This window comes from Caretta caretta, chromosome 4, assembly GCF_965140235.1.
Source record: "Caretta caretta isolate rCarCar2 chromosome 4, rCarCar1.hap1, whole genome shotgun sequence".
Taxonomy (NCBI): domain Eukaryota; kingdom Metazoa; phylum Chordata; order Testudines; family Cheloniidae; genus Caretta; species Caretta caretta.
In genome coordinates, this window is record NC_134209.1 from 23,209,214 (window position 1) to 23,231,176 (window position 21,963).

The 21,963-nt window shown below is 41.8% G+C and overlaps 1 protein-coding gene across 8 annotated transcripts in view; it reads right to left on the reverse strand.

Moving 5' to 3' along the window:
- Positions 1 to 21,963, reverse strand: part of SLC4A4 (solute carrier family 4 member 4) — a 259,907-nt gene that overhangs the window by 65,496 nt on the left and 172,448 nt on the right. For all 8 annotated transcript variants that reach the window (XM_048846797.2, XM_048846802.2, XM_048846805.2 and 5 more), the window contains 5 exons: positions 16,666 to 16,753; positions 14,741 to 14,895; positions 13,858 to 13,971; positions 12,024 to 12,198; positions 3,453 to 3,586 (listed from right to left, as the gene is read on the reverse strand). In XM_048846797.2, coding sequence (XP_048702754.1) covers positions 3,453 to 3,586; positions 12,024 to 12,198; positions 13,858 to 13,971; positions 14,741 to 14,895; positions 16,666 to 16,753 — 666 coding nt within the window. The remainder of the gene's footprint in view (positions 1 to 3,452; positions 3,587 to 12,023; positions 12,199 to 13,857; positions 13,972 to 14,740; positions 14,896 to 16,665; positions 16,754 to 21,963) is intronic.

The following is a 21,963-nucleotide window of genomic DNA, read 5'->3' on the forward strand; positions in this document are numbered from 1 at the left end:
TGCAGCCACACAGCTGTTCTTAGGCGCTAGCATATGTACTTCTACCGGAGCTGGGAATTACACCTCCGTGCTGCTGTACCCTTAGGGACAGATAATACATTAAAGATTATGAGGGGCTCAGATACTGAGGTACTTATCTGGCCCCATTACTGAAAAGGGACACATTTCTGATGTTTTTCCTCCTTTAAATCTGTTTTACTTCATGCCACCAATTGACTTATTCACACCAGTTTTCTAATGTTTGCTTGATTAATCACAGTGGGTTTGGGGGGAGGAGAAGAGAGAAACTTATTTCATAAAATGAAATATCATCTAATCCAGATATCTCCATAGAAAGCAACCATGCAGACATTTTCTGTAGATTAAGACCTTGATCACACTGCCTTCTATAAATCTTTTGGGAAGGCCTGCTGATATTTATGCCTGTTTGGAGTAGATCCGTGGTTTCCACAAAGGACTTTTGAACTTTCTGTGCATGGGTCCATGGAATTCTTTCTAATTTTGTTGCCACTATACAGGACGTTCTTGTGAGCAGGAAGAACTGAAATGATGTACTGAAAAGTCAGCGTATGACTGCAATTGTCACGTGGCAGTGGCTCTCCATAAATCCCACTGCTACACACCAAAAGATTTTAGTCACAGTAAGTTTGAAAACCACCTCCTCTTTAAGGGAAAAAGAGCAATATTTTGTACCTCCTATTTATTCCTGCTGCTCACAGTACCTGGATTTGGATCAGATCATCTAGGCTAGAGGCATGTTGTGACACCAAAAAGTGTTGTCCTAATTTACACCAGTGAAAGAGAAAGGAGAGGATGCCCTTCTCCTCCTCCTACAGAGGTCCAAAGGAGTTGCTTTTGCCCATCTAATCTATTTCTCGACAGGCACACCAGTCTCTCCTGCATCTTGCTGCCTATGCTCCAGGAAGATAAAGAGATGGGCCGCAGGATTAATCTCCTCTCTCTCCTCTTGGCAGGGCTGGGCTGTATGAGGGAGAGAGGCAGGAGACCCACAGTGGATAGAGGGAATCAGGGGTGGAGGTGCGGGGGAGAGGGGAGTTTCCCCCTGTAGAAAAGGATGTGCAGGGAGCACTCTGCTTATGTTTGGCACCCAGCTCCCAGGCAGAGCATCCACTGGTTTTCCTGCTGACCTGGCTCTGTCACCTGAGCTCCTCTCACACTGCCAGGCAGGGAAGAAACTGGCAGCTTCAGAAATAGCTGTGGATTTTATCTATGACCTTTTTGCAAAGGAACGTGGATTTTCTCCTCCTCCCCCTACAAAATAAACTTGGTGTTTCAGTGCCTCAGCAGGAAGCACCACAACTAAGGGCCTGTCTACACTACAGGTTGTGTTAGTATAACCTTCGTTGCGCAGGGATGCGAATAAGCCACCCCCCGAGCAATGTAAGTTATGCCACCCTAAGCACCGGTGTGCACAGCACCAGGTCGGCTGGAAAGCTTCTCCTACTGACATAGCCACCACCTCTCATGGAGGTGGTTTTCGTATGCTGACGGGAGCGCTCTCCCATCGGCAGGGAGCGTCTCCACCAGACACGCTACAGCAGCACAGCTGCACTGGTGCATCAGCTTCTAGCGTAGACCAGCCCTAAATCTGTGGTGTGTAAGAACCAAGGACTTGGGAGAACAAGCTTTCGATAACAAAAAGAGTTTGGGGAGGTAATTTAACGGATTATGAATTTTAACACATACAATAGTGCTTGTATTATAGAAACACATGGGATCCCTGCACTAATGATTTCTGTATGACTGCACAGTTGTATACTACTAAGCTTTGGGGAAAGTTACTGCAGGAAAGAACAAAAGTTGATGGCTGAACTCACAAAAGGGTGAATGGACACTATGTTTTACTAAACTTCTCACTGTGCTGAAATAGATCTGGCTCGCTGTCTCACAGAGGCTGAAAACAGTGAGTGATCATACATGCTTCAAACACTAATGATTCTGAAATACTGCTAAATGTGATGAGACAGACTCTGAGATCATGCCGTGCTTTGAGGCCCTCATTTAAATTGTATCATGTTATTTTCAGACACAGTCACAACACCACAAATGTGGTAAGGTTAATGATGAAATCAAGTGGATTCATCCCACTTCTAAATGAACATCATACAGAACTCCGTAGATAGATCACAAATATATTTTTGCATGGCAGCATTACTATATCTCAAAAGCATATACAAACATGTTTAATATTTTCTAGGTTGTGCAGAAGAGAGACATATTAGATCATCTTAATTAAAATAGCCTCCAGAAAATAGCTAGAATTATCAAGCGAGATTACTCAAAATCCACAAAGGTTAATTTCCCTAGAAACCTCGATATAATGAAGGAAGTAATGAAATTACGCTTTAGCTACCTAGACACCTCACTTTATGCCTCCTTTCTTATTGCAAATCTATTAGGCCTTTTCCATGTATAACTACAATCAGTTAAACAGCTGTCCCATATTACAAACAGCTTTGGGAGGGAACCCACTATTTTCTTAACACTGAATGTCTTTGTACTTTGAAATTCAGATCTTTAACAATACATAATATTGTGGGTTCTTTCTTTATGGGGAGATGAAACAGATGTGGTTTGGTTGGTTCTGTTTAACTTAACACACTCCCATTTTGTATGGCATCAAAAATGTCAACAGTGCAGCAGGTAATATTAACAGTAAGGAAGTGTACTCCTGATTACTTTAGAACAGCAATCTCCCAATATGTCATGCTACTGGTATTATTTATTGGAATAGCAAATGAAAATTCTGTGTTGGTCCAGCACCTAACACAAAGGCGTGTAAATCTGGTTGTGGACTTTATTATTTATATTAGGGTAGCACCTAAACATTTCACAGAAAAAGCCCTATTTGAATTCAGAGTAGATAGACAAAGCTATTTAATGCAACAAAATCCCATCCAGGGGATTTGGTGACAATATCTGTGCATGCCAGGGATACTTTTATTTTTATATATAAATAGCCACTTTCAATGGACCACCAGTTTAATGGCAAATTCTGCTGCCAGTGAAGTCAATGAGACTTTTGCCACCAAATTCATGGAATGGGATTCTGCCTTTATCGTATGGAGAAATCTGCTCATCTTTCTGAGCAACAGAGCGATTAAGGAAGCCCACTGTACCAACCACTCTAGTTCCACTGTAGTCAATAATACCATGCACTGCCATCTTGTCCAGTTCATTATAGCTCGGCAAAATGTCTCTTGTAATCGGACGCTGGCTGAGATTAACAAAGGAACAAAAGGGAGTTAGGCACCCAAATCCCAGTGGAACTCTATGGGCACCTTGGAAAATTCTAGCCCCCATTTTACAGCTCTCTCACCCTCACACAAGTAAATGTTCAATTTCAATGCACTTAATTCCCCCCTTTAAAAATCTCATTCCCAGCTAACATTGTATTAGCACTGGCAACACTCCTCTCCCCCTTTACTTACTTGCTGAAATTAAACAGGAGTCTTTCAAAGACAAGGACAGGTCCTGTGCTGCTCAGAATTGTGAGTGGCTGACCAGCAAAAAGGCAAAAGACCGCTCCAGTGACTGCTGTGCCCAGAAAGCTCTCCAGCACGCCCTAGGGCAAACATACAGTACAGATGTTAATTTCAACGGACACGTCACTTCATTCTCCCTTCTGTAAGCATGAATGCAAGAAGGTGTGGGGTTATATCAGATACCTACAGACTGTATGTAGGTGGGCATGAGATTAGGGTCTCATCTGAGGGCTGGTATCTAGCATAAATTCATGCCTTCGGTTACGGATTTCATAAAATCTTTAGTTATTTGTGACAATCAACGACCCAACACACCCCACTGTGGTTACTGCAGATACCCAGGGTTTTAGCATTTTTTTTTGCTATCCGCGGAGACGTTCGAAAAGGGCGTGAAGGATGTAGGAGCACAAATCCCATTGGCAATCTCCCACATCATGATGACAGAGCCCAAATGCATTATTTTGCAAGGTGCTTCACAATACACATAATTCTAAACATGGTACAACAGGGCTGGGGAACAACAAAACTGTGTCAGGGTTACAGCAATGAGGTTACTCTACAAAGCTTAGCCCATACTGTGGTGGAGCAGAATATTTTACAAATAAAGAAATGGGTTTAAGAAAAGCAGATTCCTCTTTTCATAACAACAGGTTTTAACGAGTGAGACTCAAACCAAACAAGATTAACTCATACAGCATTGAAGTGTTAAGACCTACGTTCATCAGATGTCATCAGAAAGTAATACATGCCACATTTTATGGTCTCCATCATTTCCTTTGGTACATGTCATGAAACAGCCTAACTGAGGAGTGATAAATGAATATGCCGTAGAAATTTCCTTGGATTTTCATGTAAGTTACTACTAAACAATATCTATTTTTCATAATGCAAAGCACAAGTACAACTTTAGTGACAGGTTTTGTTTACAAATAAAATGTAAACAGTATTATTGACAATACAACCTACTGTTTGTATGGAATTTGGAAAAAGCACTCAACCACCACCGGGAGCAGAGTTAGGTCAACCCCACCCATATATACACTTGCACGTATGAGCTTTTAAAAAACAACTATAGGGAAAAAAGTTGTCTTTAATTGAAAGTACATTTTCTTTCCACTGTCCCAAGGACTAAAAACATGGTATTTAAGTCTACTTTTAAAAAATATTAATATTCCTTTCAGAAACAAAGCAGGAGTATTCATAATTTTTTTCCCAGACAAAAATATTTGTATGTCACATGAAAATTGCTACTTAAGTACCATGCTGAACTATGCAAGAAGAGAGAGATTTTCTTAAATAGAAGGATATTGTTTATGCCATTATGTGACTCCAACTAATTTTAAAAAGTCAATGTATTTTGTCACATCCGTGATCAAAGATTGTTCATCTGCAACATGTATGGACATTACTTAAAAATGTCACACTCCCTACAGGTGTGGAGTTGGCTTAGTGTAACTGGTGATTTCCCAAACTGTATTTCAATGGAGTAATTTATTGCTATCAAGGCTTTTAAATGTTTTGCCAAGTTTTATCCATGACATTTTACACCCAATAGTAATGGTGTGTCTGGAAGGGGTTTTACACACGACCATTTGATCTGGGGTAGAAGTTTATAATGGTGGCCCTGAGTACACTGAAAATATCCCACTCTTCAATGGTGGGAACTTTAATGTAGTCCAGCTAGAAGCTTTCTTTAGCCACTCTGTTGTTTCACCCCGCTCTGAGAAGGCCAAGGTGACACAGCAGCAAGAGCATCAGCAGCCAGTTCTTGCTCCCACCACCGCGAGCACTAGTGGAGCTGCTCATACCACAGCCACTTTGGGAAGGTTTTCAGAAAAAGCTCAGTTTAGGCCCCTGCCTGCTGTAGTCCTCATCAATGGCTCTTTTCATTTATTCTTAAAAAACGTGTCCAAACTGGAAGCATGGAAGCAGAGCCATGTTAGCCAGGACTGAACTGAAGCTTAGACAGGTTGCTAGAAGGTTCTAGCAAGGTTTCTCTTCAGTAAGAGACAGTCCCCGCCCTGAAGAGCGTACTGTCTAAACAGACAAGGCAGATAAAGGGTAGAGGAAAGGAAATATTACTATCTGCATTTCATAGCTGGAGAACTGAGACACGAAATGATTAAGGAACTTGCCCAAGGTCAGGCAGGATGTCTGTGGCATAACCAGGACTTGAATCCAGATCTTCTGCGTCCCAGTTTAGTGCCTTAAACACAAGACCATCACTCCTCTCCTCTCTACGTCACAGAGCATGGTTCTATACTCACTGGAGAAGGCCTTGATTTACTTCCTACTTTCCCTTTCCATCCTCCTCAACACCTCCTTTTCATAGTTTAGAGGGTAGTTAGTGCACACGTCCAAGGCTATCGCTTGTGCCATATGCTACCTAATTCATATCCTCACTACCATGGAGAGGGACTCAATGGCAGGAGGAACCACATTTCACTGATGAAACAGCACTAACACAGCTGAACAAAAACTTCCCACCACCACTGAGTTACAGACAAGATCTTCCATTTGGAATCAGCTCACTCTGACATAGGTTTTTTCCTTCTTGGATGAACACAGAAACCTTTGACTTATTATAGAGATCAAACTGCAGCTTTTACAGACCAGTTTTTATTTTATTTCTGCACTCTGTTAAAAGGAGCTACAGTTTCCAGTTTTGTGGATTACAGTTTTAAAATGGAGCTGTTTGATTTATTACAAATACTGCACTGGAAATTTTAAAACAAAAAAAAAACAACCCAAAAACAAAACAGAACAAAAAAAAAAAACCAACCCCAAACTTAGAAACACTTTCAGGGCCTCTCATAAAAGAGCTATTTTAATATATTGCTCTTTAAACTGGAAAATAGAAATTCTGAAATATTCTTATGCCTGGAAGATTCTTATTAAAATAATGTCTACTTGAGTTATAAAGCAGTTCTGTTCTTTAGCTTTTATATTCAACTCTGTAGCAAGCATCATGACATCTCTGCCCCTGCCCACCTAAATAGCAGTCATGGTCTAGCTCCTGCAATTGGACTGTTCACCTTAGTGGATCCTATTGCAGGATTAGGACCTAGCTTGTATGTCTCATTCATAGTTCCACTTTACAGTGTGGTTATACTCTGAGCACTAATTGTAACCATTGCAACATGGGACTCCACTGTTATTCCCTCAGAATGACTCCACAGATAAAATGTGTCCAGCCTCTAGAATGATGCTAATAGCAGGCATTATTGGCTGCACTCTCTGACTTCATTATTGCCCAGTCCTGCAAGTTATTGCAAGACTCCTTGAAAAGCAGACGGCCATTACAAGGGGTCCCGGGAATTTATGAGTCTTTGTCCATTTCCTTTGAGCAGCTCGTGAGAATGATACAATTCCTCTCAACAGAAGGAATGGCATTTGTACAACTAACTCCTCTTCTCTCCTTCAGCACTAATTACAACAAGAGCATCACAGCCCACGGCATGGATTCCAACACATCTGGAATTTCTTTTCCTCAACATTCCTTAACATGGCTGTAGTTAAGAATAGTGTGTTTTCTTAGAAACAAAAACCTTGATGCAAGGTTCCAAAGAAAGATTGCATATCTGCTATTCTTTTCTGGCCAGCTCCCTGGGTCAAATACTACAAACTGTGATGATAAACATTGATTCGGAGTATCAGGCCCTGTGATATTATTTAACTATCCACAAGAAATAAAAGCCATAAATTGTAACAATATGCATGAATCTCACTTCCTGAAACATAGTTTGTATTGGTGACAAACTACTGGAAAACTCTCAGGGCCAGATCCTCAGCTGGTGTACAACAGCATAGCTCCACTGGAGTCAACCAAGTTGATGCCCCAGCTGAAGGTCTGACCAAATCTCCTCTTTTCAGGTAACCCAGACAGATGGAACCTCTCTCTTCTGAAGAATCAATTCCCACAGCAGTCTCTGACCCATAACACATCTGGTTTTGATAATAAAAGGTATTGCTCATACTTAAAGGTTTCTTCCTGAAAATAAAGCTTCCAAATATTTACTCAAAGTGGCCCAGGGCCTTGCTGACATCTGCTCAATTAGATCTGCACTTTCTGAGAAGTAAATGAACCTGTAGCCACTTCAGAAACTTTAGAAGTTTTAGGTGGGGTATTCAAAAGCACTCATTCAAAAGGACTCTTCACCCACAGACATCAATTACCATCAACTTCAGGAGGAACAACGTTGGGCCAGGGCTCCTTGCTTTTGAAAAAATCACCTCCTTGGTAACTGAAGAAACTTTGAGCACAGAGAATGCTCCACTATGCCTCTGCATTACAAAGCAGCCAAGGGAACTGGAAGGTGGCATTTTGCTTCATGTGGAATCCTACTATTTGACCAGTGGATGCACCACTCTTTTCAAATAACGACAGCCTGCAGGTTATCTGAAGTGTGAGGAGGTGGTGACAGACTGCTTTGGGATGTCTGCTGAGACTCTCTAGTCGCTTGATCCACCAATATATGATGCCCAGGCAGATTTGGGCAGCTTCGGTTTATTAGAGTGGTGTTTTTTGGTGGCACAATCTCAGTAATGATTTTCCTGTGCTTTGTGCCAAATTTGTGAAATAAAATTAAAAGTCTAAATCTACTAAAGGCATTACCAACCCAGGCTGGTGTGCATAGTACATGCAACATCCCTTGCAGTGTCAGTGCTCCGTTTCTGCAGTACAAAAGGCATTTGTCTGGGAAAGCCCCGAGTGCATTGAAATGTATGCATAGAGAGTGGCTGAAAGTCTGACTGGAGAATGATCAAATCAGATGTTGAACAGCTCAGAGGGTCAGAGTACTGTGAAAGAGGGTTACTCACTGAGCAGTAAAAGAGATTTGGAAAAAGCAATCTCAGGCCATTTTCCCATACTTTACACTTCTATAACTCAGGAAGATTGTGGTCAGGGTGAGGCTGCTTTAATTCAAAGCAGAAACCATCAGCTCCCTTCTTGCTTCCCAGAGCCAAAACCAGCTGTGGCTTCTGTTGTCCTTTTCTGTTTTGGTGAGCTTCCCAGCCGCTCATTTAGACAGAAGCAATCTCCAAGTATAAAAAGAGACAGGCAAGCATGGATCTCAGACAACTCCTTGGCCTGTGTGGTGCTGCTCAAGGGAATCTGCAAAGCAGGAGCAGCCCAGAGAATGAACCTAGTTTTTGAAGAGATAAGAGGCTGCATTGTGGGGTAATGTCTATGTTGACTTTGCCCCACGCAGGTGTTGGTGTCAATCTGCTTTGCCAGGCACTAGCAGAGTCCTCGCTGGATGGAGAAGGAAGACAGAAGTTTTTTTTTTTTTTTAGAAGAGGGAGAAAGTGAACTATCAGACTTTGGGGACATACTCTCCAACAGAATGACCCAAAGAAACTTATGAGAACAAGTGTTCAGATTGCTTCTATTTCTCTTCTCCAACTCCAGGCAGACAGCAAGACAGAATTCTGGTGGAATTAAGTAGGATTGCAGACTTTTTCCCATTCAGTTTGCATGCTGGAAATCAAGCCAGTGATGACACCGTCTAGAGATGTTAAACTTAGCATTGTGTGTAGTAGCTAAGAATTTCATACAAATCCCTGGAAGGGATCCTGGTCTTCTGAGTTTTGCCAGTACTCACTCATGATAACTTGGGAAATCTATTAAAGGCAGAGAACACTTGGAGAAGTGATTTACACTTCGGATATCGGAGGTTGTGCCCACACTAGCAATTTTCTAAAAATACTCCAACAGTATATGAACCCTGGTGTGATTTCATTGGTGGCAGCATTAGTGTAGAGAGGTAGCTGGTGTTAATACCACCATGTTGTCCACTCCTGTTCCAATCAAATCTAATGATGGCTAAACACACTACTCTCCCACCATTGCTACCACGTGTAGAGGTGCAGTGGTGAGAGAGGTTTTTAAAAAGTGCCAGTGTAAACAAGGCCACGCCACACATTGAGGGCGCTCTCCCAGCTCTGGAAGATGCAAAGGGTGAAAGAGGTATTTGAAAGACAAGCAAACAAGCAAGAGAAAGCATTCATAGGACTCAGTCATGGGTTCTCTCTGCTTCTCCTGGAGTTTTGTCCTAAGACGTTCCATTTCATTTATGTTTGCCACAGAACTGCTGTGTGACTAAACCAGTCTTTTTAAATGCAGGATACTAGCACGTTCCTTTTTCAAAAATAGAAGTAAATTATTTTGCACTGAAAAGTGCAATCTGGTAGCTGTTGCCTTTCTATGGGCATCTTCTTTGTCACAGCTGAATTAGGTATAACACAGAGCAAGCAATAAACCAGAGCACCGAAGTCTCTTTTCTTCCCTCTCTGTCCTCCTTCACCCCGCCCCTCGTGCCCAATCATGGCTTCAGATTCTCAGAGACAAAAGACTGTCACGTTCATCAAACAAATTCCAGATTAAATCAGAGGAAGGCAACATGCTCAGATATAAAGAAGGTTCACAAGGTTCCTGAAAGAATACCTTTAGCCCAGCCCGCAAGGTGTTAAACAAAATGTGTTTATCACTCTCTGCACCTGGCAGTCTCAATATGATGAAAGATAACAGAGGGCCCCTACTGGAGAATAAAGATGATCAACTTTTCTCTTGGAAACTTCCCACATTCTATCATTGCTTTGTTTCAATGTCTCACAGCCTGGGCCCCAGGCAGCAGAAAGTCTCCCAGGGAAAAGGCAGAGACAACAAAAAATGGCCGGGACAGAGTAGGCCCAAAGGTGGACAGCAAAGTGTGGGATGGGAGTATGACCGGGGTAGCCAATGCAATGCATCTCCTCAGCAACTCCCACATATGGGTCTTCTGTGGAGGCTCTGGAGATGCCCTTCTGTTGATGGAAACCTCAGAGCAGAGTGGCAATGGACATACCTCTCTGCCCCAGACCCAATCAGACCCAACACTGAGAAGTTATTGCCCAGTTATCAAAATTCATTGTGAAAGCACAATAAACTTACCCAAAGTATCACAATCTTACATCAGTAGCAGTCCTCAAAGGATGGATAGCACACAGTTATTGCTGCTGTTGTTTTGCTTACCCAAAATGTTACTTTTTTATTTGCTAAAGGAATGGTAAATCTATGAGTTCTCCAGAAATCTATCTGTAATGAACATGTGACATGGTTTAATAGGTAAGAGGGGCTTTTTATATGTAATGGTCATTAGCATTTTCCATCAAGAACCTTCATGTGGATTTCTGAATTTTGTAGCATTTAAGTTGCTAATGCAGTTTTTGTTCCCTAGGTAAAAAGTTAAGCATTAACCTCAAAGGTTTTTCGCCTGAGTTAAATAAATGGCTGTGCTGATATTCTTCTCCAGTGCATTAAACTCTCTGGGATATCAGCATCCCTTTTTTCAGGAAATTTCACCTTCTTCTGGAGCAGAGCAGGGCTATTTGTTCTGATCCAGTGGGCATATGCCACAGAAAGATTATCATTGGTGGTTGTGGGTCCTTCTCTTCTATATCTATTTTCTCTTATCAATTTACCCTATGGGCCTGCTGTGGAGATGGGCTTTTGAGGTTAGTCAGATTTGTATGAAGAAAGGAAGTTTGATGCTCTACGGCTGCTGTATTTTATTTGGTTCTGTCATTTATGGCAGGGGAGTCTAGAACCTTGGCTAGGCACCCCCTGGTATTTGTTTGTTTTTAAATCAATAAATTCATTACTGTTATTGTAAATTTAATTATTGTTAGGGCACTCAGAGCTGCTCGATGGGAATTATTTAATTGCAATTGAATCTAAATAAATAAAATAAATATTTGTGGGTTTTCAATTTGAAAAAGGCCAAAGGAGAATTCAAGCGCAGTTGAAATGTAAGCACAGTTAGGTCTCAGATAAGCAATAGACAGTAATGTTAACATACAATTATTTTTGTTTGGACTTCTTATATTATCGAGCCACATCCTAACACTCTCACTTTAATCCTTGCTCATGCAAAACTCCCACTGACTTCAATGGAGAACTGCCTGAGTATCCAGTAAAAGCGTCATATTTGACCCTTTTTTATTAATCATTCTAAACGGCTTACATTTTGTCTGTAGTGTCCGTCTCAAAACACATTCTAAACAATTCCTCAGTCTACTTCCTTATCCCTTCTGTTTCCAGTGGACAACCGCACAGAAGTATTTTTTTGAGACAGGCAGAAAACCCAACAAAGTTAAGCGTCAGGCAGAACATGCCCTGTTAAGCTCTGAGGACATGGAAAATGTGAATCAGAATTAATACACCTAGTTCAAATTAAATAACACACAAAACCAGTTAGCACACTTGAAGAGCACCAGTAATTTTGATACAGAAATGCCCCCCCTTTTCTCTTACCTATTGCTCGAACACAATTTAATATAACTGCATCTGCAATTGCTAAAAGAACCAAAGTACAACAACAGGCACAGAAGTGAGGTCAGTTTTAGTTAGAGCAGCAGGATAAATCTTGTGCTAAGTAACCAATCTTTATACATGGCCCATCTGCTTCCCTGTTACTCTCGAAATGAGGAAATTTGGGCCTGCATTGTTTGTATGAGTTTGAAATTATTTCTAACCTGCATGTTGTCTGTAGCATCACCAAGCAGACCTCCAAAAGTGATAGCATTGGTCACTGTGGCCAGGTAGATGAAGAGAATGGCTGAAAGAGCTTGGATATTTAAAGCATCATAGAAGTCACTGGCGAAGAAAGGTATTTTCCTCTTTATGTCTTTGACTAAACCACCACAAAATCTGAGGATTAGGCAAGAGAAGAAGAAAGTGAAAAAAAAGTCTTACAATAACATTTACCATGATGAGCAACTAATCAGGGACATTATCAGAAACAAGGGGCTATGCAATCCGAAAAGATATGGGTCATTGCAGTTATTTCTACATAAGGCATAAATCAATGGGTGTTTGAGCCACATAACCGCTAAATGGAAAATGCTTCAAAACATTCACCAGAAGTAGAATTGGGAGTAAAACAGTACAGACAAATGAAAGAGGGGGTCATAAGTCCAGTGGCTCCTCCTTGATTTGGAGGGCAAGGAACACTCAAGCTATAGGAAGTACATTCTTCTTAAATAATCAGGAACTGAATAGAATTTGGTTTGTATAAGTTTCCGGTGGGCATTCTACAGAGGATAGGGTAAGTAACGTCACACTACAAGAGTGACTTTGGTACCGAAGCCCATTGGCTTCAATCACCCACAGTCAGCATGAGAAGCACAAATCTCACTTCTTATCCTCTCACATATAGTCCACCACCAAGACAACCTCATCGGTATAATTGCATTTGACCCATCTACCTTCCAAACTATTTACTGATTGGAAGATAACAAATCTGTAATGTTCTCAGGCGATTCAGACACGGCACATTAAAGAGATGTGATGGCAGACAAGCACACAGGACTACTGTTATGGTTCTTTGTGACAACATGGATTTCTTGCCTTTCTAAGAAGGAACATTAACTCTAACTTGTAATGGCAGGCTTTCAGCTTTTTATTATTATTACTACTTTTAATACCTACAAACATTCTAATAATGTTTTAACTGATATCTAACTTATAACCTTAACTTTATCTCAGCAAAGTTTTATATTTGGGAATAGTCTTGGGACCTCAAAGCACTTTATAAAGCACCATGTTGCTAAGAAATAGTAATAGCCTGGAACCATCATCTCAAAAACTGAGGAATGTTACTTCGGCTTCCCATCCAGTCTGGCAGTCTACTGAGTGGGAAAAGAGAACAGTTTGAGATATCTCCCTGAGCTACACCTCTCAATTACAGTAAAACACTACACTGACACTGAGTTGCCGAACTGAACCAGGCCTAATTCTATGTTCTGTTACATTAGATTGAAACCAATGGAGTTCACTGGCACAAAACTGAAGTAACAGAACAGGGAATCAGGCCTCATGCAACATTATCTTCTCTGTTTCTATTAAATCTCTCTTTTGAGCTCTTCTACATTGTAATGGGAATGTCAGGAAACAGGATCTCTCTTTTATTGACAATTGATGGCTTTGAACATTTATTGTATAAACTTGTGATAGCCTGCAAACAGCTAAAACATTTCCACAAATATGAATGGAAAAGAATTGGTATTTAGGATGAACGTACTTCATAACAATCAGCGTAATTTCACACATCCATAGGCCAAGCATTTTACAAGTGACTAGCAATTTGGGAGTTCTCATTGTTTGTCCCAATCTAAGACACCTTGAAGGGGTCTGCTGGTCCTCGGGATCCTTTAAAACGTCTCAAGCTGGGCACCCAAAAATCACAGGTCACTTCTGAAAGTGGTGGCCATGTGTATAGCAGGTGAAAGCAATATTATAAGATGCAAAGTTAAAGGGGATAAAAGGGCAAAGCATCATGCTGAACAGGTCAGAGAATTCATCACTGACCTGCCAGTTCGTTGTAGTTCTTCAGTGTCGCCGTGGCCCCCACCTCCATGGCCCCCATCATGAGGCGTGTCTCCATTCATCTGTACATTCTCCCCACCCGAATACATGTTTTTCCTATGCAGAAAGACAAGTCACACTGAGGATTCACTGTGTTACACACTATAGGACGCAAATCTATACCCAGCTCCATCACACAAGCCTTATGAACACAGAATGCTCCTGCTATACAAGCAGCCAGACTGGCATGCTGCAAATAAGGGATTAACTCATTGCATACTGGAAGTTGTAAAATAAAATTCAATATTGAGCTTAACTACAGTTACAAATGGCTTGCTGTATTAGGACACACCATTCTCCCTCTAAACTGCTGGTACAAGCACAGTGCTGCAGGGACATTCCCCACAGGACTATTAGCAAAGACCTGAAATTACAGCATAACTCAACATTCTCAGACACTGCTTTCAGGCACATTCTCTTCTATCGTCTCATGTGGAAAATTCAATGCTAAGGGGAAAAAATGACAACTCCTCTGCTCCCTCCCCACCCCCCTACTGCCCTCCCCTCCCACTGCAATGTTTACTTACTGCACTTGCAACCCTCATTTACCTGCTTTCGTTCCTCAAGCTCAGAGAGTAAATGCTGTGGACCCAACCCACGTGGCCCGGCCTGTCTTCCTCAAGATACTCAACCCCAGTTGCCCTGCACACTCTCATAACTGAGAATGGGAGTCAGCCCTGCTTACATAAACATCGCTTGCTTTAACGTAACACATGTTCTTGGGTTCCACCTATCGCACTCCTTTCAACTTCTCTAGTTAACATGCTGGCCCAGAATATCCTACTCTCTTGTCACTGACATGAGCCCTGCTACTCCCTGCTGTTACCTTTTATCAGAAGATGGGAGAGATTTGGGGGGCTCTATCCTGATGGCTGGGTCCCACTCCCCAGGTGGAAGCACAATGACTTCATCCAGGAACTCATCGATTCCAGCGATCAGGTCCTGCCTGTCTTTGGCTTTATAGGCAATGTCATGGAACACCTGCAGGAGAAGCAAAAGTCTCAATGCAGCAAGAAGAAAAGGAGTACTTCTGGCACCTTAGAGACTAACCAATTTGAGTTTTGCAATTTTCTACAGCCAAGACTTACAACAGATCTTTCAGAAAAGCTTTAATCAACTCCCACTCAACACACTACAAAAAGATAATATCAGTGGTGCTTGGGCCAGTCAGATACGAACCGCCGAGCAAAGCTGGCCAAAAAGTTTTTTGAACGAAAAGATTTTAAAACAAAAATGGCCTTTTAAAAAAAAACAAAAAAAAAACTGCCCCCCAAAAATGTGACTTTCTTGACGTACTTTGTTTTTCACAACGTTTTTATGAAAAATGTTAGCAAAATTTTTCATTTGCCACAAAGCCAGCTTTCAGTCGCCAAAAAATTTCAACAGACATTTCAGTAACACTTTGTGTGGGGTCGGGAAAAGTCAAAGTCACTAAAAATGTCAAGAAACCAAAAAAAAAAAACCTAAAAGAAACGGGGGGGGTGGAGAAAGGGTGAGTCAGTTCTGAACCCTATGAAACAGAAACAACTTCAACATTTTATTCAGTATTTTTAATGAAATGTCTTCTAGCCACCCCTACTGATAGGGTCAGAGAGTTTAAGACCCGAGAGACCTCCAGCTCTCCTAGACTGACCTCCTGCATATCACAGGCAACCCAGCATCCACACACTAAACCCAACAACCGAAACTAGACCAGAGTATTACAGCCCACAGGAGACTAAACCACTGTGGGCCATAGGCAGAGAACAGAGGGACTGAGGTGCACCATTGTCAAAGGTCCCTGCAACACAGGGAAATAATTTAGTGAGACATACCAAGTTGGGCCAACTGGAAGTAAATGAGTGAGGCTGTAGCCAGTGGTTAAAGAGAGACAAAAGAATACTAAGATTTATTTTCATAAACATATTTTGAACCTTCCAGAATGACAATTCAGGTTGGGGGTAGGGGGGAGATCAGCATACAGAAGTACTTGAAAACTGGTGGATTGTAAAGAGGCATTGGAAGAATGAGAGAGAGGGCACTTTGTGCTGAGCACAGGGGTGGAATATAATAAAAGGCAGAGAGTCTGAAGTGGGTAAATGAAACCAAGGGAATTGTCAGAGAACAAAGGAGGACAAGAAGAAAGAGAAAATGCTAAGATGTTGGTGAAATACAGTTGTGCAGAGGCCAAGAGACACTGTGAAGAAGGATGTTTACCTTAATGCAGACAGCATCATGTCACATTATTGATGTGTATTATTAGAAAGTAATTACTAGGTACAAAGGGGTAGTGTACAATTATTAGTTAGTTAAAGCAGTGCTCTGGGACACAGGGCACCACATGCTGAGTGTAACTATTTCGACAATAAGATGCACTGTCAGAGTTGCTGTGGGGTACCTGTGATCTTGGAATGTGAATAAAGAAGCACAGTTTATACGTTAACTCAAATGTATTTGAAAGAATTACAGATTACAGGTAAAGATGCAGAAAAGAAACACATTCTAGTTCTACACATTTACAGAAGCGTGGAGGCAGATTAAATAATTAAGAAAAGGAATTTAAAGATAATCAGAATTTGATATCTCAGCTGTACATAAATTCAGCACTCATGGATCCATCACCCAATTTGCCATCGGAAGCAGCCTCATGTACGATACTGATATATGGAACCCAAAAAGTTACTATACAGAAAAAGAAGAGGATGGCTACCATCTAGGTCGATGAAACAACAACAGAAAACAACTGGACATGGTATATGCAAAGATGCCTACCTCATCGGACATCAAAGTAGCAATGGATCGACCAATCTCATGGTAGGACTTAGCTTTTCCCTTCGGACCCAGCAAAATGAATAGAAATCTGACCAAAAACAAACGGATCGTTACCATTCAGGATAGCAAACTGCATCATTTACTCATTGTACCACAAATCCATCTATAATAAATAAAAGGAGTGAACACAGAGATTCATCTTTACAAGGATCATACTGTAGTAGTTAGAGATGCAATCCATTCCACTTCCCTGTAAAACACCCACGATATAATCAGATATTAAGAGTGAGATTTTCAAAAGCACTCCACCTTGACCTAACTGCTCCCATTGAAATCAGTGGTAAAACTCTCACGGACTTCAACGGGACCAGACGTAGGCTAGCACTGGGCACATTTGAAGACCTCACTTTAAACCCACAACGCAGTTGTATTTAATCAAAGAACCAAGGTGAATCTTGTTTCAGTGTACAGTAAATTCAGGTAAAAGTTGCAGGAAATATGAGGAATCCAGGAAAATTTGCAAAATGCATTATTTTAAGCGTATGGCTTGGGTTTTCAGAATTGCAGAGTCACCTCAGCTCCCTCTGATTTCAATGGGAGCTCAGCCCCCTTCATAGGCCATTGGCCCACAGGAAGAATGAGAAAAGGCCTTTGTGTCAACAGCATAACTAATGTATTTCTTCCTCTGAGATTCACACACTTCAGATAATCAAAACTGGCTACACTAGCAAATTAGGGGATCAAATTCTTCCTTCCGTTTATGTGGTCCTCAGAGTCTTTCCTCTAAAGACCTAGGTCACTACACACACACACCCCGGCTCAGATATCAAGCAGGTTTCTTTGTATTTTCTTCATCAGACAAGTGCTGTGATGGCACTACACAGAGGGGTCTGGCCCCCAGCAGCAACCCATGCAATCTAAGTCATGAGCCAGGTGCAGGCAGCAGCTAAAATGCAATACTGTCCAAGTGTGATATAGCCCAGAGGTTCCCAAACTGGACTCTGCAAACCTCTGGAAGTCTGGAAAGCGCTTGTTGATGGTCACATAATGCTGGCCCCTTTTTGTTTCCCGCTGCTAAATTCCCTTAGAAGGACAGCTACGTTAAATATTTCCCCAACATTGTTCCTGTTCCTAGATAATCCTGTATATGATGGGTGTCGTCACTGCAACGGCTGGAGAAGGGATGGAAAGAGAGTCCCTCAATTTGTGGAACCCAAGCAAGGCAGAGTTCTAGCCCTGTGCTCAGGGAGGGGTGCATGGACTGCTCACTCCCTTATCCCTCAGAGCTCCCCTGTGCTCCCAAAAAGGGTGGGACCACGACTCTCCTCATCCATCAGTCAGCAAAGCAGACTGGCCTCCTGAGGTCACCTTAGAAGGAGAGCAGCAGGCATCCAGGCCAGGTAAGGCAGGTGAGCTAGAAGGGCAGTGTGGGGTGCATTTGTGATGGTAAGAAACTGTTTTCAATTTCTTAAATTATTTATTAAAAACAATATCCTTGAAAACATCTAATATTTCCTTTCTAGAGCCATCAATCCCACAGAGCTCAGAAACACACTGCACTGCATTTGCTCATCAGTGCTTCTCTGGGGATGAAATATCTGGAGGATTCAGCATCCAGGACAGCTACTCATGTGTGAAGGAAAACTATTCTTTTAAATCAGCCTTTAACTCTTAATAATTTAGCTAAACTGATTGAGCCTGGCACGCCTTGTGTTCCTGGTGGGGATACACAACACAGCCTTGCTGATAGTAAATGCTTCATAGCCACAGTTCATGGCAGATATTCATGTAAATGGATTATATTTTTAATTTACACATATTGCAGGGATCACTATCTACAATATACTAAGTGTTAATCCTTTATTTGATACCTGTTGGACAACAATTGCTTATTACTATGTGCACACTTACTTGATAATATCTTCAATATGAAATCATTGCTCATTACCTTCTCTGCCTTTGCTTCTAATCACTGCTCATGTATTTTGAATGAGAGAAAGTAGCATCCAGAAAGCTCAGGCTGCCAGAGCTGAGGTGCTAACAAACAACCTGCTGACCCGTTATCTAGGTCTTGCAGCCATGTTTTTATTTTTAAAAGGTGCCAGACTGACAGCTGTCTATCTACGAACAGCCACAGTCTAGGCAGCAGGAATGCTAGCTTCCTACATTCACCCTGCCCCTGTAGCTCACCCATGAATGAGCTGGGTCACAGCTGAGCAATGGAAGGGTAGTTCAATCCCCAGGCCTGACCACTGGCATCTCCACTGTGCTTGCTGAGAAGAATGCCCATTCATTTTGATGACAGTTTTGTGATATGGCCACCTGTTCCATGGGAACTGATTTGAGACAATGTAGGCCAGACAATGCCAATCTGGCATCCAATGCAACCTCAACATGAAAGATGCTGTTATCCAGTTACCAACCCACTCCCTTAGCTCGTGGCAACAGAAGACAAGACAGACGACCTGTTTTTAGGATTTCAGTTTACTTAGCAGAGCATGGGAATTATTGCAAAAAAGACAATAATTTTCAGCAAATCCTGTGTCTCACCCTGGGTTTCATGAAGAAACACTACATAGCAGCGCAAATGCACTGTAAATCCATTCGGTCTGGAAAAGGGGTCAAACACAGGCACAACAGCCATATTACTGCACTGCTCTCTAGCAAGAGATTAAGGACCAAACTCAGCTTGATGTAAATGGACACAATCCTCGTGCATCTCAGTGGCAGTCAACACCAGAGATTTTGGTGCCGAAATTAAACCCAGCTTGCTAGAGGGATACATGAGGGGTCAGGTGCCATGCCTGCTTATGCTAAAGAATATGGACCGAAATCTCTACTAAATGGCATAAATAAGCATCAGAGTTCAATTTGAGGGGGAAATGTACTTGTGATGTGGTGTAGAGACCCCACACTGGGTTGAGGCAAGAGCGAGCCACACTGTCCTTGGGCCAAGCCTGCCTGCAATCCCTGTGTGGTAGCTGCTAATCCAGGAGGCTGGGCACTCCATATATAAAAAGCCATGGCAGAGCAGGAAGTATCACAGACAAAGTCAGGACTGCCCACACATGGGGAGAACCCCTCTCCCGCCAAAGCAGGAAAAAGCCAACGCAGGAATTTCCTTAAGGGTTAAAGGCAGTTACTTCAGAAAAGGGTGTTGTTTTCTAGTTTGTTTCACTGTTGCTATATATTTTGTTCCCTTGATCAACAAAGTGATTGCACATGCCTCCTTAGCGGAAGGGAAAGGCCAGCTGGGTTAGTTTTCCATCAGAAACCGATGGACGCTGGACTGGACACTGCTTGATGGCTGGGGCGCTATTTGTGGTTGATCTCTGGGAGAAGGAAATGAGAACTCCAGACAGGTGAAGTTGTTTGTTTTTTCCTCCTTCACCACACATGAAGATTCATTGTTTGGGCACCTTATCAACATGCCACCCAGCCGGTTGCTTGCATGGTGTTATACAGCAGCAGAGACTGAGAAATGTAAACCCTTGTTGCCACGAGTCAGGATTCCCCAGAGAATGCCCCAAACCTGGAAAAGTTCCAGTGAGATGCAGTCACTGAGACGAGGCTAATATTCTGAACAATGAGCAAGACACACAAATTGTGTCTACACTTAAAAAAAAAAAAAAAAAAAATCAGACCAAAGAAAAGGATGATCTCATTATTAACCAATGAACTGGGAGTCTGGAGATCAGGTTTCAACTGCCACAAGCTTCTTGTGTGATCTTGAACAAGTCACTAGATTTCAGTTGAGGCTTCAAGGCATAATAATGGTGCTGCAGAATCACAAATTCGACTATGCAGTTCTGTACCGATAACCCCCGCCCAGATACCCTTAAAACTCCTCTCTTGGTGTTTCTTGACCATCTCCCCTCATCTTAATGCAGCAGAGGGGGGAGATCTGAAGGTAATCTGCAGAATTTTAGTCTAGAAGCTTCATTAAGACCCACCCAAGTCATTAGCGTAAATGTGGTAAATAAGTGCTTGTGAAAGTGAGAAATTCATAGCACTGTAGACTTAAAATTAATGAGTAGAGACAACAGTGAGCAGAATAGACACGATTTTAAAAGCCTGGGAAATCCAAACTAATGGGCAGACAGCACAGGGTGAAGGGCTAATGATGCCTCATGGAAAACTCTGAAAAACATTCTATTGCAAAACAGCTGTACTTACAGTTCCTTATCTGGATTTCAATTCCCCTGTTTTTTATTGCCAAGGATGGTAAGATGGCATAAGAACAGGGTCTTTGTTCAGCCAGAGCTCATGGGCTCTTCCTACTTACTTTTAAACAAAAGTTCTGTTTTCATGTAAATATTCTTAGTAACGAAGCCTAGGCAGAATGATTTCTAAATAGAAAATCTTTCAAAGATTTCCATTAAGCATCAGCTGCTCTGCAACTAAACATTATTCTGAAATCAAAACCAAACAACAATTAGAAGCAATAAAAAAGGAATACAGAGCCAATACATAACAGGCAATCAGTCTGCCCGATACAGTCTAAATAACCTATACAGTAAAATGTGTTTGTTCTCCATTTCCAAAGCAACATGAAGAAAAGGAATGAGGATGAAGGGGTGCAGAGATTAGCTTTTCACCCTGTGGAGAGCTCAGTGCAAAGCCTACCCATAAGCCATAAGACTTTGGTGCTTGCATCCTCCTCCTCAACGAATGCCCCCTGCCTCCTTGAAAAGTTACAGCTGATATGTTGTCCATGGGAATCAAGATTAATTTGCTTTGTTGTTGCTTTGAAAGTGGAAGCACCAAGATGTCTAACATACTTTTCTGAGTAGCCATGTTATGTCATCTTATTATTAGGAACTTTTTCTTTTCCCTTGCTTTCCCCCAGGTTGTTGTTTATGACGTTCACTACTTGTGTCAGATCTCAGTTTATGCCCTGATCCAGCTCCCATCGAGTTCAGTGGAGCAGGATAAGACAGCATCCTTGACTGTAAACTCCTTGGGGCAATCACTTGGTTCTAAGAAGCACTCAGCATATTTATGGATGCTCAAGAAAAATAGGCTAATTAATTAAGAGCATAAGAAGCAATGAGTGGGTCACCTGGTAAATACATTTCCAATTACAAAATTATACAGACACCCCAAATAAATCATCGCTCACAGTTCTAGACCAACATTTTCAAATCTGGGAGCTTAAAATTAGGCTTCTGACTCCATGTTTAGCCTCCTAAATAGAAATGGGCTGATTTTTAGAGGCACTGAGCAGCTGCAGCTCCCACTGCAATCAGCAACTGGCCTTAGGCTGCAGTACTCCGTACTACATTTGAAGTCCGTGAG